Source organism: Cavia porcellus, unplaced genomic scaffold, assembly GCF_034190915.1.
Source record: "Cavia porcellus strain 051 isolate PalLab524CR breed Dunkin Hartley unplaced genomic scaffold, mCavPor4.1 scaffold_2, whole genome shotgun sequence".
Taxonomy (NCBI): domain Eukaryota; kingdom Metazoa; phylum Chordata; class Mammalia; order Rodentia; family Caviidae; genus Cavia; species Cavia porcellus.
In genome coordinates, this window is record NW_026947485.1 from 5,597,341 (window position 1) to 5,613,936 (window position 16,596).

A 16,596-nucleotide genomic window follows, 5' to 3' on the forward strand; every position below is an offset into this window, starting at 1 on the left:
CTCTGGGTGCACCCCCTTTGCCTTGGACAAAACACCGGGGGTTAAAATATTGCGTTAGCACTGATCTGTATTCGCGGTGCACAGATTATTCCATGACTGTGTAAACTTGAATGTGTAATTTTCATTTTAAGTCAGAAAGCGCTAGAATTTTAAATAGGAGCCCCAAAATGAAGAATCTTCTCTACCAAACTAGTGTGTCATCTGATTTAATGGAAATTACTGTTCATATCAAACCTGTACTCCAAGCAGCTGATAAAATAAATCACCTTAAAGCCCTTGACAAGCCACAGCTCTCCCGTCCAGCTGATAAATTAGTTTTGTAGACACATAAAGGACTGGGGAAGTAAGTGGAAAATTCACCACAAAGGCGAGGCCTTCTGCTGTCCCACAGTGTAGAATATTCCCAAGAACAACAATCTGAAGGAACCGGTCTGCAAGGGTTTGCAAACAATTGTGGAGCAGGGACTTTCTCGCTAAATGTTCATGGTTAAGAAACAGAATTGAAAGCACTCTGAACTCTATAGGCCTATGGGGAAAAGGTCGGCTACTGTTACAACACAGGACCTGAAGTTCTGTAAATTTAATGTAACTGCTTCTGAGGATGCTTAAGTAGAACTGTGAAAGGGAATAAATGAAAGGTGAAATTGCATGATCTTCACTGTGTTCATCTGTGAAGGTTGGGGTCACCGTAGTCTAGGGAAGACACTGGTGGTCATCACAATGGCAGCCTCTCTACTGAGATTTGTTTTTCTCTGTTATGTCTCCTGTACACCGTGTACCTGTTTCGGGTATGTTCATAATTAATACCACCAAATAATATGTGATGCAAGGACTCGTTTATTCTAGCGATGGATTTTGTTTTAGTGACTTCAGGCATTTCAGGGTACGATAGAGAATGCTCCAGTGAGCTCCACGCTCCATGTACACGCATGACGCCTGTACACAGCCTCTTGTTCAGCAGAAAGCAGGTCATGGTGAAAGCATATTCACAAATGGGGAGATCTGGAGACCCCGGCTCCTTGGTGGTGATAAACTATCTTGACTCTTGGAAGTAATGATCTAGGAAAGGGCTTAGACAGCCTTCCGTGAATATCATTTGTGATGGTCAGAATCAACCCTTCTCTAATTTCAGATCCAGGACAAAGGGCAGATTTCATTAGATATTATACTATGGCACACATCCTGTTGGCACACTTCCCTGGCAGAGCCTCGCTTGTCATGGTTTAGAGAATTATACAAAGTCTGACAAAATAAATTCCTACTCTGATTATATCTTATTTTTATGCAGTCATACATGGAAGATGTTAGAAATGGTGGCTTTTTACAAAATGTCACATGCTTGGAAAAAATGAGCATTTGTTGTAACACCTAGTGTTGAATATAAAGTCACTACCAAAATTTTATTGACTTTAAGCTCTCCCAGATTATATAATTTTGCAGGAATTCCAAAAGGCAGATTATGTCGCAGTATTCTAATATGAAGTGTGAAAATTGTTTGTTTTCCAATACTTAGCTAACTGATTAACACAAGCCCATAAAACTGAATTGCTTTCCAACTGCTTAAAATAGAACTATAAACTCAAGTGTTTGGTCAGCTGGTTAATATAAAGTCATGAGACTCTGACATCTTTAATGTCTTCGGCATCTTAACACATTGTCAGATCAGCTCTTACTTAAAAATCTAGCCTGTTAATTTCTAGCTATATAATAATCAATCTTCACTTAACTTTAAGAATCTTATACAACTTAAACAACAGACCTAGTCATCAAATATGTATTATTCCTTTATATAAAAACTAAACAAAACAAGAAAATACCCAAAATTAGGACCATAAGTTTCACTGGACATCTTTAAAGTTCTGGCTAATGTCCTGAGGAATTAAGGTTGTTGAAACATACTCACTCTTCTGATAAATGTCCATCATATTTGATCATAAATACCGAGGCAAGCAAGTAGGTTTGTTTTTATCCAGTTTTCATAGACTGGCTATTATGGAATTTTGTCTTTTTCTGTTTTTCTTTTTACATGTTAGGGAGCATACTTCTGTAGTCATTATGTGTGTGTGTCTGTGTGTGCATAATGTAACTAATAAGTATATCTATACTTATTACATATCTCTGTAAGTAATCTTGTGAGAAGTCTCCAAATTACTTTAATAGATTGTAATACCTTACATCTCCATCAAATAGGTATAGGCCATGTGTGATAGCTCATGCCTATAATATCAGTCCTAGAGAGGCTGAGGCAGGAGGAGCACTATTAGTTTGAGGGGAGCGTAGTCTACATTGTGAGTTCAAGGCCAGCCTGAGCTACACAGGAAGATTCTGTCACAAGAAACCAAAAATCCACTTAGGTGAAAAACTAAAGGGAAAGCAATATATCAGAAATCAATTACCGCAACAATGGTAACAAAATCTCACTTTTCTAAGAGCTAACAGGATGCCCAGGAGAGTCCATATGGCTGTGGTCCAGTTTGCTAACAAATGCTTTGGTTCCCCAAGTAACAGCAGGGGGTTGGGCACTGGATAAATACTCAGTGTTCCTTCCACCTATGTCTCCTTTGCCATTTTGCACAGAAAAAGTTACAGATCAAGTGAGTTATATAGATAAGATTAAAACATCCCATCTAAGCCAGGCTTCTGAAGCCACCTTATCAATATGAATAAAGACAGGGATCTCTGTGCTCCCTGCTTGGAGAAAACACTAAGCTAACAGAAGTCAGCTAATAGACGTCCTTGCAGGCTGCAAAGATGAAACCCCATGAGGGAGGTGGCGGCAGCTACGAGGGCTGAGCAGGTGTGCACATGGATTTCATCTCAGAGCTTATGCAGTTTTTCAGTTTGGGAAAAGCCATCTGAGAGCATGGTGTTGTAGAAAATAAATATGGAGAGAGTTATGAAATTCCTCTTTCGTTTTCCTTAGGAACTAAAGTCTTCTATAAAGTCCATGCCTTTGAATTGCTGAATTTTTGATAATTCTTTCTTTGTTTCAGTTTACTAGGGACCCCCTGCCAAACACCAGACAACATAAAACTATTCATGCAGAGAAAAAAGCATTATTTTCTCTGGGGTGACATACTTGGTGCCATGCAGGACATCTAAGTAGTTATTCAAAATCATCTTAAAAGAGAATTTTTTTAAAATATTTGAATATGATGTTGAAAAAATAAATGTGATTAAAATAAGAAAATATTCATCAGGAAGGAGGGAAGGACATCCTGGGAAAAGCAAGCAAGGCGAACTGTAACAGGGTAAATGCACGTCCTGCCCAGCCGAGAAAACGTCACCAAGGTGATCTGGTCTCAGCCTCCTATAGCAAGGGGGCCTTTTCTATCCCAGAAACAGATGGGAGGCTGTCGCAACGCTAATACCTCATCCCTTCTGTCACCTTTGTCCTGGTCCCGTGATTAATGCCGTAATCACAGCAGTCTATTTCTTTGCAACAAATAAAAGTGACCCAGAATTTATTAGTCATCAGATGGAAACAGGCGCACCTGTAATCTAGAAGGTGCACACTATCTTCCTCAAGAGAATGTCCAAACCCTCTCAGAAACGTGCAAGTTTGACATTTCTGTCCATTCCCTACTGGATAATGTAAAAAAAGCTCCAGTCTGACCTTTGGCAAGAGGGGCAAGCTCCACCGTGAAGATAACTCAGTCCATTAGGGAGGACTCGCCCTGCTGGGCCCTGGTACTACTTGGAACCTCAGGTCCAAGTAAACAGATTTCTATCTCAGGAGTTAATGACGGACACAGCACCACACTTACCCACAGGGCCCCGTGTGCCGGGAACACGGCAGCCAGGACAACAGCTAGTAAATTAACAAGCCTTGAACAAATTGCTGAAGATTCCACATAAAAAATAAGAAATATATCTCCATTATAAATTCATAGAGAGGTTTAAATGAGTTCCTTGATGTCAAAGTCTTATTGTAAGTTTGGCAAATAGTAAGCTCTTAAGTATGTTACACTAAACCCATTACAATAGGTGACATAAGAGTTTAAAAAGGGGGAAAAAAACACCATGATCTGAATTGTTTCCATTTCTCACATTTTCTGATACATAGTGATTTCAATTAAGGCCAGATGAACCTGTATTATGAAAAGTCTAAAAAGAAAGAAACACAAGGTTGTTTTCACATGTTAACAAAATATTTGACTAAAAATTTAGAATCTGATAAGAATGCATACCTAGTAACTTGTTTCCATAAGAATGTAAACTGTTAAAAAATGCATTGGTTTATTTTCACATAATGCAATCTTAAAGACAAGTATATGTTTCTTTTCTTCACTTACTTTGCAAGCCTGTGGCTGCAGAGGGCTTTGTGAGCAGTGTATGTAGTATTCTTTATTGACACTAAATGTGCTTTTCCAAACCACGTAACTATTGAAATATTAGCCTGTATTATCAATATCATAAGAAGTTTTTCTTTTAATCTACTACAAAATGAAGGACTCTAGCATCGTTGCTACAAAACCAAACTTCTAGAGACCAGGAGATCCCTGCAATGAAATGATTTGTGGAGCTACACAAACTCTAGCCAAGAAAAAGAACTAGAGCTGGGACAAATCTCCCAAGCCACCAGCCTGGCGAGCCAGCATCTGCAAAGGTATTCACCGAGCCTCTGAAGCCGAGGTATCTCACCATGAAGATTCAGGGGAAAGGAAACATAAATCGCACTGAACCTACATGGACTAGTGATGGGGCATACATGGGCAGTGCAGTGGGCAAGGGTGCGGGCAGGAGGAGCGTGAGGAGGACCGCGTGTCTTCATTTGGTTGGATGGGTATAACCAAAATGCAGTCACGCCGCTGGCCGCTCCACTGTGGGCCCAGTCGAGGGTTTCATCGTGGGCTCAGGAGGCTGTGAGGGGTTTTACTAGATGCTTGGGTTGGTTTGGCCCAAAGCTGTTGGTAGTACTGATTCCCAACTAATATTCCCTCCAGCCTGCACATAGATTTAGGATGTCTGACTTTGCTCTCATATATACATATATATGAGAGAAATTATGTGCTTCCTGTGTGTATGTACACACACGGAGAATATAATTGCATTTCTGCACACTGCTCTCTCCTGGGTCACACTGGAATCGCGAAGCCCAGTGTGCTGTATTGTGCTTGTCTTTACTATCTCAGGCTGGGTGATGCTCGCTCATCACCTCGGGGACAGTCACCACCCTTGAGCTCTGCATAGCTTGGCTGTTTCCTGATATTCAGCATCCTGGCCTTTGCACTGCTGCCCGAGCCCTGCAGCTTATTATTTACTCCCGGTTTTTGCTTTAGTCACCCTATCTTTTGGACTCAGATCAAAGCGACTTAACAGCAAACAGTGTCAGCTCCCTTCCTAAGATGTCCCCCTGCCCGACTGCTGCCTAGAAGTCTGGATTTCTCATGGAACAGACACCACGCTGACCCCTGCCGCAGCTTCCTGCCACACTGACCCTCTCCTGCGAGCCTGAAACGCTCTTCCCCAACCCTGGCCAAGCTCAGTCCCTCATCTGTCCTCTCGGACCATCCCCAATGAGCCCACATCACACATTCTCTTCCTCCCTTCCCCCCTCTGTTCCATACGGCTGTCTCAAATCTGTGCCCAGCACAGCCACACAAGTAAACCAACAGCACACCCACCAAATGGAAGTGCCTTGAGCCCTGGTGAATAAGAGGAACCAGCGCTCGATAAACATTTGCCGAGTGAGGGAGTCGAGATGCCTGTGCGGTCACGTAACTCAGTCGTTCTACCGTGATGGCCACGTTTCTGAGATTATTCTCCCGAACATGGTGTGTCCCCTCTTGCCTTGATGTCTCTTCCATATGTGCTTTGTAAAATTGTCCCTGCCTGTCCATTAGCCTGAAATCTACTCATTTATTTACAGATGGTCACACATGACCATTATAGGTCAGGCCTGGTGCTGGACACTGGAAATAAAGGAGTCAGCAGGACAGAGTGCCTTCTTCTGGAGACCTGTCCTCTAGCAGGGGTTGAAGAGATAGGAGACACGTAAAAGATTTTTAAAACTGACTTGTTTGTATGCTGCCTCCAGGAAAGTGAGCAACTGCACTGAGAATACTGGGAAATTAGGAGAGACACGCTGAGCAAGGACTTTAGGACAGGTCTTTTGTGATGACCTTGACACTAAGATCTGAAAGCTGAGAAAGAAGCAGTCCTGGGAGGAAGAGACTGCAGTGCGGGAAAGGGAGATAGCTCTGCAGAAGTCCTGGGGCAGCCAAAGTTCTGCTGAGACTGAAGGAGCTCACAGAACAGGAACTGGCGAGCCAGTGCTCAGGAGACAGGCAGCACGTGGGGCACCGGCACACCCACAGCTCCTGAGAGCCGCAGGCTGTGCTTTGTCAGAGGGAAAGAAAACTCATCTTAAGTTGCAAGTAGAAAACTGGTCAACAAGGCTTTCTTCAGCTCACTAGAACACTACACTGAGTACAGTAAGGCAAACTACTGCGTTCTGTGATGGTGTTTTGGGGCTGTAAAGGTAGAAATGAGGAACAGGACTCTCTGGAGGGGCCTGCAGAGGAAGGCTGGACCAGGGAGGCCTGGGGCAGAGCCACGCCGCTCTGGAGATGGCGCTGAGGCTCTCGGTACTCGGGGATAAGAGGGTGCTAAAGGAACTGCCCACTAGGGTTTTCAGGGCTCCGTCCACGGCTGCCTTCTGCTGAAACGCTACAGTAGAGGGCAGGTGAGCTTTTAGATTGGAGTAAGTTTCAGGATCCCTAGGGCTGGCGTAAACTTTCCACATTTCATCTTGGCTATCATAATACTTACTACAGAATCTTATAATAACCCACTTGCTTTTCTGTCTGCCAGGCAGCAGCAGTCTGTTTAAAGACATACCCAATCCTTTCACCTTTACGTAAGCAAACATAGCCCGATACAGATAGCATCTACATAGGAGGCAAAGAATCACTGTTTGGATCAATCAGTGAACCTAGGATGAGCCAAGAGAACAGGCAAGGATCACAGCTCTTCTAGGATACCCAACGGCAGAGGCTTCCGATCTTCTCCAAGCTCCTCTTCATCCTAGCGAAGATGTGTGAATTCTGATCAGAAGCTTCCAAGCCTGGCACATTTTTTTTTACTCGAATGCTAACCTGCTTCCAATTTTCAAGTTGCCCATAGCCAGTGTGGAAGTATTTTACTCTACTCTGTATAAAGGTACTTTTTTAAAAAGACAAAATGTCTGTTTTTTCTGTAGTCCTTGAATTGCAAGTTGGCAGCACAATTTACAATCAATAGAAAGCGAAAGAATGTCCCTTGCAGACATAGGAACACCCTGGTATGATTTTTCACGTTAACCTTCATGCAGATTTTGGAGGATCTTTGTGAGATTTTGTTTGATTTTTTTAGAATGTTCGATGTGGGCGGGCAGAGGTCAGAGAGGAAGAAGTGGATTCACTGCTTTGAAGGGGTCACGTGCATCATATTCTGCGCCGCACTCAGCGCCTATGACATGGTCCTGGTGGAAGATGAGGAAGTGGTAAGTCCAGCGGCCAGGGGAGGCTGCGGCCAGTGCACTGCCAGGTGCAGGAGTGTGCCAGGGCCCCCGAAGCTGGGTGGGCACTGGGCTGCGCTGGTGATGCCGGAGTCTTGGGCTGCGTGAACTCACTCATGCTGCATGTGCTCACCCTTTCTGTCCCACAGAACAGGATGCACGAAAGCCTTCACCTGTTCAACAGCATCTGTAACCACAAGTACTTCGCCTCCACCTCCATCGTCCTCTTTCTCAACAAAAAGGATCTCTTCCAAGAGAAAGTGAACAAGGTGCATCTCAGCATCTGCTTTCCAGAGTACACTGGTGAGAGCCTTTGATTCCATAATAACAAATCATTATTAAGACACATGCTCCTGCTTGCCTCTGACCTGCACATCCCTGCGGGTGACTCCTGGGTCCAGAGTGCAAATATGTTCACTGCCCACACTGAAGAGATCCTTACAAGTAAGGAGCGATCTCCCTCATATATATTACAGAATACAAGTCCCCACTGAACAGCTGCAAAAGCTTACATAGGCGAGAGTTTCTCCTCCAAGGAAGGCATCAAGGGACATTACAAAGTGTATCGCCTCTGACGTTGTGACAGGGATGTAACTTTTATTTCAGATAGGCATTTTTGTGCGCATCCTAATGAAAATTTATAATGCTCTACTCGACCTCAATGCCTTTCCCGAGTCTGAATTGCTACAGAACGGCAGAACGAACAAGTTCAAGAGCAGGGCTGTAATATCTTCACTGTCTCATCTCACTAGGTCCTAGAATTTCAGTGTCAACCCTGTTAGAAAGGATCAAGGTCCATAGAAGTGCTTTTTTCCTTCAGTGACAAAGTTTTATTCATACAGAGTTGGATGCTATGTCATTAATGCAGTTATGTAAGATTGAAACAAAACTATACAGCCACCCTCATCTCCTGGTGTGTGGGACAGCCCCGATGTACAAGGAACACGATATGCCTTCAAAAATAGATGTCAGTGCTGGCTAATCTAGAATCAGTGCTTATGTCATCATCATATAATTATAAATTTACTTTTGTGCTTACACATTTATCATGTGACTTAGTACAAGTATGATTCTAAATTTAATATTATAAACTAAGTGTATGCATCTAAGTCACACATGTAAACTTATCTACATCTGTTTAAAAGTAGAGTTCCTTAGAGAAGCTGTTAGTTTGAAAAGAAGTGAACTTTTGGAACACAACATACCAGGAGTTCCCACATACATCTGCTCCCTTCCCTGCACGCGGCCACTAACGTCTCTCACCATCAGGGTATAATTGACTGACATCAGCATATTATTAACCAGAGTCCAAAGTTGATCAGGCTTCAGCTCGTGCCTGCCCACTCCCATGTGTTTTGCCAACGGCATGTCATGTCACTTACTCACCTAGGTAGATCAGTTGTCTATTACTACAACAGATACTTAGATACGGCAACTTGTAAAGAGAAAGGGATCTTTTGCTCAGTTTTGGGAATTTCAATCATGATCACTGATCTTGCTGCCCTTGGGGGGGGGGGTGGCCAGTAGCCCATCGTGGCAAGAACATGTGGTAGAAGAAGCCTGTTCACCTGGCAGCCAAAGTAAAGGACAAGGAGGGAGGAACCAGGGCCCCACAGTCCCTGATGCCCCGAAGACCTGTTAGAATTTCCACTGCCTCCCACGGGCACCAAGCTGGGGGCTGAACCTTTAACATATGGGCCTTTGAGGATGTTTCAGATCCAAGCAAGCAGCAAGTGAGGGACACTACACTGGCATGCCGGCTGCCCCGGAGGCCCTGCCCTGGACGCTGTGCATTTCTGTGTTCTGCTCCCCTTTCTGGGGACCGCTGCTGTTTGTACAGCTTTGGCTTAGCACGATGCACATAGCTGCAACCCCCTAGTGCAGTATTAGCACCTTCTGACTTTTTTCTCTTCCACTTAAGTTCTCTGTGTCCTTTTTCCTTTCTTTTCCTTTTTGGTGAATTGGTAATGCATTTCTTTTTATTACTGAACAGTATTACATTCCATAAACAAACTACAGTTTGTTTATCTTTTTACCTATTGAGAGACATCTTGGTTGCTTCCATCTTTCAGCAATAATTCTTAAAAGCTGCTATCAACATCCATGTGCAGGCTTTTGGGCAGATGTAAGTTTCCAGGTAAACATCTAGCAGCACCATAAACACAGTAAGAGTGCCTGCTACTGTCTAGAAAGCTGCAGAGCTGCCTTCAAAGTGGCAGTTCCATTTTACAGTCCCAAGAGCAACTAGTGAGACTCCTGTGATTCTATGCTCTGAGAAGTTTGATTTTCCCAGTGTTTTGAATTTTCGCCATGTTATGTTTTGCTTTCACTTTTTAACATTTCTTCAGGGCTGGCGGATGAACACAAGCTGGGTTCATGCTAGGCATACGCTCCACCTCTGAGCCAGCTCTCCAGCCAGTCCTGCCTTGTGGTTTTGAGACTTTCTCATAGAATTTACTCCTAGTAACTATAAATTGAGGGCAAAAAAGCCTTACCTCCTTGGATAAATTTTATGGTTGCTCCTGCGTCAAATGCTCCTGAAGCACATCCTATTATAAAGCCAGTCACTGGGTCACTGTCAGCTGCCTCATATTTGTTATCGTACCTGTTTTATTTCCCTTTTTCTCAGTTGGACCGCTGTGCATTCTGCCACTGGATGGTCTCAAGCACAAATTTTTCACTGCATTATGGTTCTGCTAACTCCTCAGTCAGGAACTTCCCTGCCTCCCCTCCTCAGCGCTGGTCTGTGCAGTCAACATCACAGTCTACAGGCTGCCCGAGTCCATCCGTTCTATTTGCTCCTACAGTTCATCTACAGCTGTCATTCCTCCCTGACCAGCCACTCCCAGCCTATGAGATAGGTCATTCTCCCCTTCCTAGTTTTTGTCCTCTTCCTTCTAAACTATCTCCAGGGGCAGTTTAAACACTGCCTCTATCAGCTGTTGGCCATTTACAATTTCCACGGTTTCTCTTTCCCTTAGTATCATATGCATGCACACACACAGCGACATAAACAGGGCCTCATAAGCACATGCATTTGTCTTAGTCCCTAGCTATGTAAATCTTTTGGTACCTCTATGTCTTCAGAGTGGTCTGAGGCAGAGGTGAATTTTAGACTCAACCCAACACATTGCATCGCTGCCTGATAATTGATCTTTGCCATTTGATTTTGCAGTAGTTGGTGCTTTAAATATCAGCATGCAAAATCAAATCATCAAACTTACCGATAATGTTTATACAATAGTTCTACTGTTTGTAGCATGCAATTAATGTTTGCTCCTTAAAAACTTTGTTAACAAGGTCCGAATACCTTTGAAGATGCCAGCAACTACATCAAGAACCAGTTTCTGGACCTGAATTTGAAGAAAGAAGACAAGGAGATTTATTGTCACATGACCTGTGCAACAGACACCCAAAATGTCAAGTTTGTGTTTGATGCAGTTACGGATATAATCATCAAAGAGAACCTGAAAGATTGTGGTCTTTTCTAACGAATCCTTTCCTTTTCTACTTGTGCTCTCATGATCTTTTCAAGATAGAAAGGAAAGGGTGCTACGGGATTAGTTTGAATCGATATTAGCTTATCTAAAAATATAACTTGCATTTTAAAAAGGTCCCACCGAAATGTTGATGTTACATCACTCCTAGCCAAATAAGCTTCAATCTCTCAGTCTCGTGGAGCACAGGGTCTTTGCTCTCATCAAATCTAAACACTGACATGTCTTGGTAACTGGAACAGCAGATGTCAGTGATACCGAGTTCTCTGGGAAGTAAACTTCTGTAAGTGGGTTATTTTTCATCATAGATTCATGAAAAAGTGAATATTCCATATAATTTCCATGAACTAGATTTTAAGAGGCACTCAGTTTGACTGATGAGGCAGCCAGGCCTGTACTGCACAGACTGCTCATGTGGTCTGAGCATTTTATCATCCGCTTAGCTGCTGCAAATGGAAAATTCACTGCACATACTCCTGTTGGAGGAAAGTTACACGTCCAGGATAAGTATGCTGACTTTACCTGCTAAATGCTTAAAAACTTTTAAAGACAAACTTACTTTTGGAGGTGAAAATTAAATAACACACTTCTTTCCAACAGTCTTGGTAGAAGGCAGGAGAAAGGATAAGGCTAAATGCACAGTGTCAGGCTCTGGTGACCACCTGGACGACAGTCTTCAGAGAGAAGGAAAGCCCCACTTTTTATTCTGCAGTGGTGTGGAACATTAGTAATCAGGAATAAGCAAATAGGGGATTTTTAGAGGATAACTTTCAGCTTCTGTACTTGTACTTTGTGATATATACATATTTGAGTGGTTACTAAGGATCATGGTACTTCTAAATATTATACTTGATTCTACTAGGCTTACTTTTGTAAGGCTAAATTGTTACTTTATGAACTAATTCATATTATTTATGGAGACAAGAGATGATTTGTGTGTGCGGTGACTTTTTGTTTGTTTGTTTTGTTTTTTCCAAGTGTCAGCTATTTCCAAGGCACACCCCAAGGCGTGGCTTCCTACCATCTTTTCTTCTACCCTGATGGGAGGTCGTACATAAGTCGGACTATTAGATCAGTGCATGCTATTTGTAATGATTCTGAAGAGAAATGTAATTAGATTTTTACAAGCTAAGAGAGATGTAGGGAACCTAAGGAGCAATTTGCCAATCTGCTGTCCTGTGGATATCGGTGGCCCCGCCCCTGTGACACCTTCCTTGTGTGTAACACATTTCCATTCAGGACAGGAAAGGACGATCATTGCTCAATAAATAATTTTGACTAGAATGCCTGTGACTCCTTTCCCCCAAAAAATTACAAAAAAGTTTTAAAAATACAATAAAATGAAGAATAAATTATATTTAAAATTTAATTTTAAATTCCTTTGTAGAACATAAGTTATTAAAGAGACTAAGACACCAAGCACAGAAACACATGAGGGATCATTGGGTTCAGGCTTCTAAAGAAGCTGTGTGGCCCAGCAGGTCTTTCTAGGGGTGCAGGTCGGGGTTTTGTTAGGTGACACAGAAAGCTGTGAGATTTTAAACTGAGATGCCGTGGACTGTCCAGTCCCCCACTGGGCAGTTATTTTGACTGTTTGCTTTATGCCTGCTGAGGACTGAAGGCAAGTGAGCTCTTGACCCCCAAGATACACCACTGGTCTCACACCTTGCTTGACATTTTGCTCCTACGCACTATAATCTGTTTTGATTTTTAATTTTTTCCATAAGTGATAAAAAAGCATATTATTTGAAACAGCAAGGGTGGGGTCCAAATGGCTAAATTCACCTTAGGAAAAAACCCACATAATTCATTTTGCAAATTGCACCAAGTGTATATGGCAAGCCTGTGTGCACATTATGAAATGCTATTCTATACATGAGGATTTTAGAAACTACATCAAATGGTCAAACCAAAAACAGAAGCCAATTTAGATTCTTTAAGGATATTTTTAATCTGAAGAGTCAACATAAAAACATCTTTTCTTCAGGATCAAAGATATTGCCCTGCTAAACAACAAATTTTAGTTAAGGAGAGAAAGCAATAAAGACTTTTTATTTATGTTATAATTGAAATCTTTAAAACTTAATTTTTTGTTTTTCTTTTTAAACTTTTACTGTGAAGTTGGGAGAGGCACCACGGTTTGATCTAACGAAAGACAGTAACAATGAAAATATGGGAAGCTTTGCTTTCAGCTGAAGAAACTCCCAATATGAGCAACAGCATTAAAACAGGTTAAATTCAAATGCCTGCTTTAACTGAAAATTCAGGTTTCTGATGGAGCGTCAATGCCTTGACTTCAGACTCCCAAAGGCGTTGCAGTAGAGCTCAGTGGTCCAGTGCTTGCCCAGCACACACAGAGTTCGGGGTTCAGTCCCCAGCACCATATACAGATGAATGGACAGGCAGACGTACAGCCGTCAGACAGACAGATTAAAAAGCATCCTACATAGAAAATTTTAGTTCTGAGTTGCTCAATCACATGTTGAAACAAATGAAAGACATTCAGACAAATAAAAATGCTGCTCAAACATAAAGCAGTTTCCCCTTCTGCTGCTGGAGGTTCCTCTCGCAAACTCGGTGTACTCCGGTCCGTGGCCTTACACTGTCGTGCCCTGGTCAGGTTTCCCTAGACTTTCAACACACCCAGCTCATTCGCAGCTCAGGTTCGTCTGGTTTTGTCATTCAGAGACCTGATGGAGACCTAGATCCAGCAAGGTCATCAACAAGCAGTCTTTGCAGAGTTTTGGTAAAAGCATAAATGGGTCAGTGGTTGAGACTTTGAACCCTGGGACTAATCACTAGAGAGATAAGCGGAGAGGGCTATTAACTGAGCCACAATACCTTGGCATCGAAATATGAAAGCTATGAACTTTAAGAAGCTCTATGAAAAGTGAGTTTCAAATAATGTGGAATCTCTAATATTTACCATAAATGTCTAATATGCTATGGATTAACAAAATCTGTAAATACTAAATTTTCATACACATCATATAAGTAAGCAAACAAGTTTTATACCCCAGATCTGTTTTACTACAGGTATTTTTACTGGATCTATCATCCTATATAACCACAAACTGTGTTTTTGGATACTTCCAGAGAATAACTCAAGGTTGCCTTAGCCAAATGCTATGAACTTGAGGAAAAATAAATCTTCTTCTTTGATTTGTATGTGTGTAGCCCTTTAGAATCAGAAGTAGACCGGCAGCTTGAAATGTATGACTGCTACACATAGAGTATATGTAAGCATCGTGGAAGAAATTTATAACTTACACTCATATTTTAAAATAGGAGACAATCCTCTGTCGTGGATGGAGTAAATCTCACTAATTTAATCAGAGTTCTTGCTCTCTGAATGCTTTTTCTGAGTCTCTTACAAGCTTATTTGCAGCCACGTGGGGGCACACTTACATCATGTATTTTTTAACCCAAATATTGCAAACATAAATTTAGATTACCAACAAATTTTAAAAAACAGATAGCAAATTCCAATTAAGAACAAGTGCATTTTGTGCCTTTAGCTTCATTGTGCACAATATCTCCTGATGATCGTGGTGTGCAATAGCTGAGTCAAATTCACGAGTAGCAAATCTACTGAATCAGCTCCAATCGTGTGGTGTTGTGTAGATGTATAATCTGTTCCCATGATCTTGCTATATTTTTTGTCATTTTCGAGCTGTTGTTTAAAACTAAACAACCACTAGTTTTGTGATGCATGCTTTTCCTTTAATCTGTATTATGTTTCAAATACTGATTAGGTCTCAGTGGAGAGGAAAAATAATTTGAAGACTGACAACTACTCGGTTTGCAAGTTGTAATCAATGAGCTGCTTATTAATGTGTCTTTCCAGCAAATCAAAGTAAAATTCCATGATGCTAAAGCATGAACTATCTCATTATTCTTCTCATTACAACCTCCTTAAATCCTGCTCCATCCGATCAGGAGGGAAATGGGGCTCTGTGACAGTTCCCTACAATGACTGCTCCTGCCAACACGGTTTGTATTAGTAATAGCACATTTTTTATTTTAAGCTACATTTGTCACACTAGTTAAGCAATAAATAGAGTCACATAAAAAGAAAAAGAAATAAAAAGACTCTTAACTTACTCCAGAAGGATAGGAATGGCCCTTCAATTCTTATACTTTCCACATAAGGAATAATATATGAGACAAGTAGGAAAAGCCATTCTTTTATTTGAAAAACATTCATGCTGCTCATGCTTAAATTAATCCAGCACACACAAGAGATTGGAAAACAGTTTTCAATGCATAGAGCTGTGAGTTTTATCTCCTGAAAGTGAAAAACTAGCCAACTATTATGTCGCATTGCAGTATCAAGACCAAATATCAAGAATATTTATATTTTAATGCATTAAAAGCCTCTCAATGGAGCACTAGTATTATAAACTTTACCATACAATGAATCCACCCAGAAAGCCAGAAAAACCCATCACCTGTACTGCAATTACCTCATTCAATTAAAAATCTGTATATTTTATTACCCTTAAAAAGACTGGCACAGAAGTGCACATTTAGATAAAATGCAAAGAATGTGAGGTAATTTACTTCCAAAGAAACATTTGCACTTCCTTTGGAATTCAAGTCAGGGGCTCTGGCAGCTCACAATGTGACCACAAATTCTTAGTCTCTCCTAGATTCAAACATCCAGCAGGGAGCACGTTTGTTCACATGTGTGACGTGCTCCCCATGGATGCCAGCAGCAGAGGCATCACCATTCGTACCCTCCAAACAGAGAAAGATGCATCGTTGCTACTACATAAAACAGAGACACAGATATTTGTTCTTGCTCACAATTCTGTTCCATGTAGATAGGAAAGAAAAGTGGTCACCGGGCTCAGGACATGCTCACTTACACACCTCGGTACTAGAGAAAACAGCAGGCAAGAGGGTTTCCGTGACCTTCTCCCTCCCTGCCCTGAAGCAGCATCAGAGAGTTCTCTGACCTTCCTCAGAAGTAGGGCCCGGAGGGGCTGACCCAGCAGGCCCAGCCAGTTCCCCTTTATCAGCCCACAGCTCCCGAGTGCAGTCATGGTCTGCATAGCTTTCTAGTCTTTATCAAGCATAAACAGAAACACGTAGTTTTCCCTGTTTCTTTGAGTCTTTGAAGCTGAAGGCTCCCACGTCACATAAAACTGGTATTCAGTAAACTGGTCTGCTCCGATTCCTGCTATTCCTTTGGTTACAGAGGTCTCAGCCACAGCCTCATGATAGGTAAGGAAAGTGTACGTTTCTCCTAGAAGACCTTCAGCCTTTTAAGCATTAACTGTGTCACTGTTTCTAGGATTCTTTTAAAACTTAACAGTAGTGGAAGCACCTGGGAAATGACATTATGAACTCTGCATGCGCAGATAATATTTTAAACACTGAGTTTCCAACAGCAAACAACTACCCAGGTTTCTCACTGTGGATCTGTGACAGTGAGTTCTCCTGAGCTATATTTTCCCGGTGCAAAGAGGTGATGAGATCACTCTAGAGAATCCAGAGCTGGGTGCTATTCCTTGACTTAAAATCCCAGTTCGAACTTCAAACCTCCGTGGGACTCGGAGCCACTGTTTATTCTAGGTGATCATTTCCTACCTC

At 42.0% G+C, this 16,596-nt stretch overlaps 1 protein-coding gene across 1 annotated transcript in view; it reads left to right on the forward strand.

Moving 5' to 3' along the window:
* Positions 1-14,862, forward strand: part of Gnat3 (G protein subunit alpha transducin 3) — a 52,924-nt gene extending 38,062 nt beyond the window's left edge. Inside the window, exons 7-9 of the mRNA XM_023565086.2 lie at positions 7,357-7,486; positions 7,651-7,804; positions 10,802-14,862. Coding sequence (XP_023420854.2) covers positions 7,357-7,486; positions 7,651-7,804; positions 10,802-10,992 — 475 coding nt within the window. The 3' untranslated portion in view covers positions 10,993-14,862. The remainder of the gene's footprint in view (positions 1-7,356; positions 7,487-7,650; positions 7,805-10,801) is intronic.
* Positions 14,863-16,596: the final 1,734 nt, after the last annotated feature.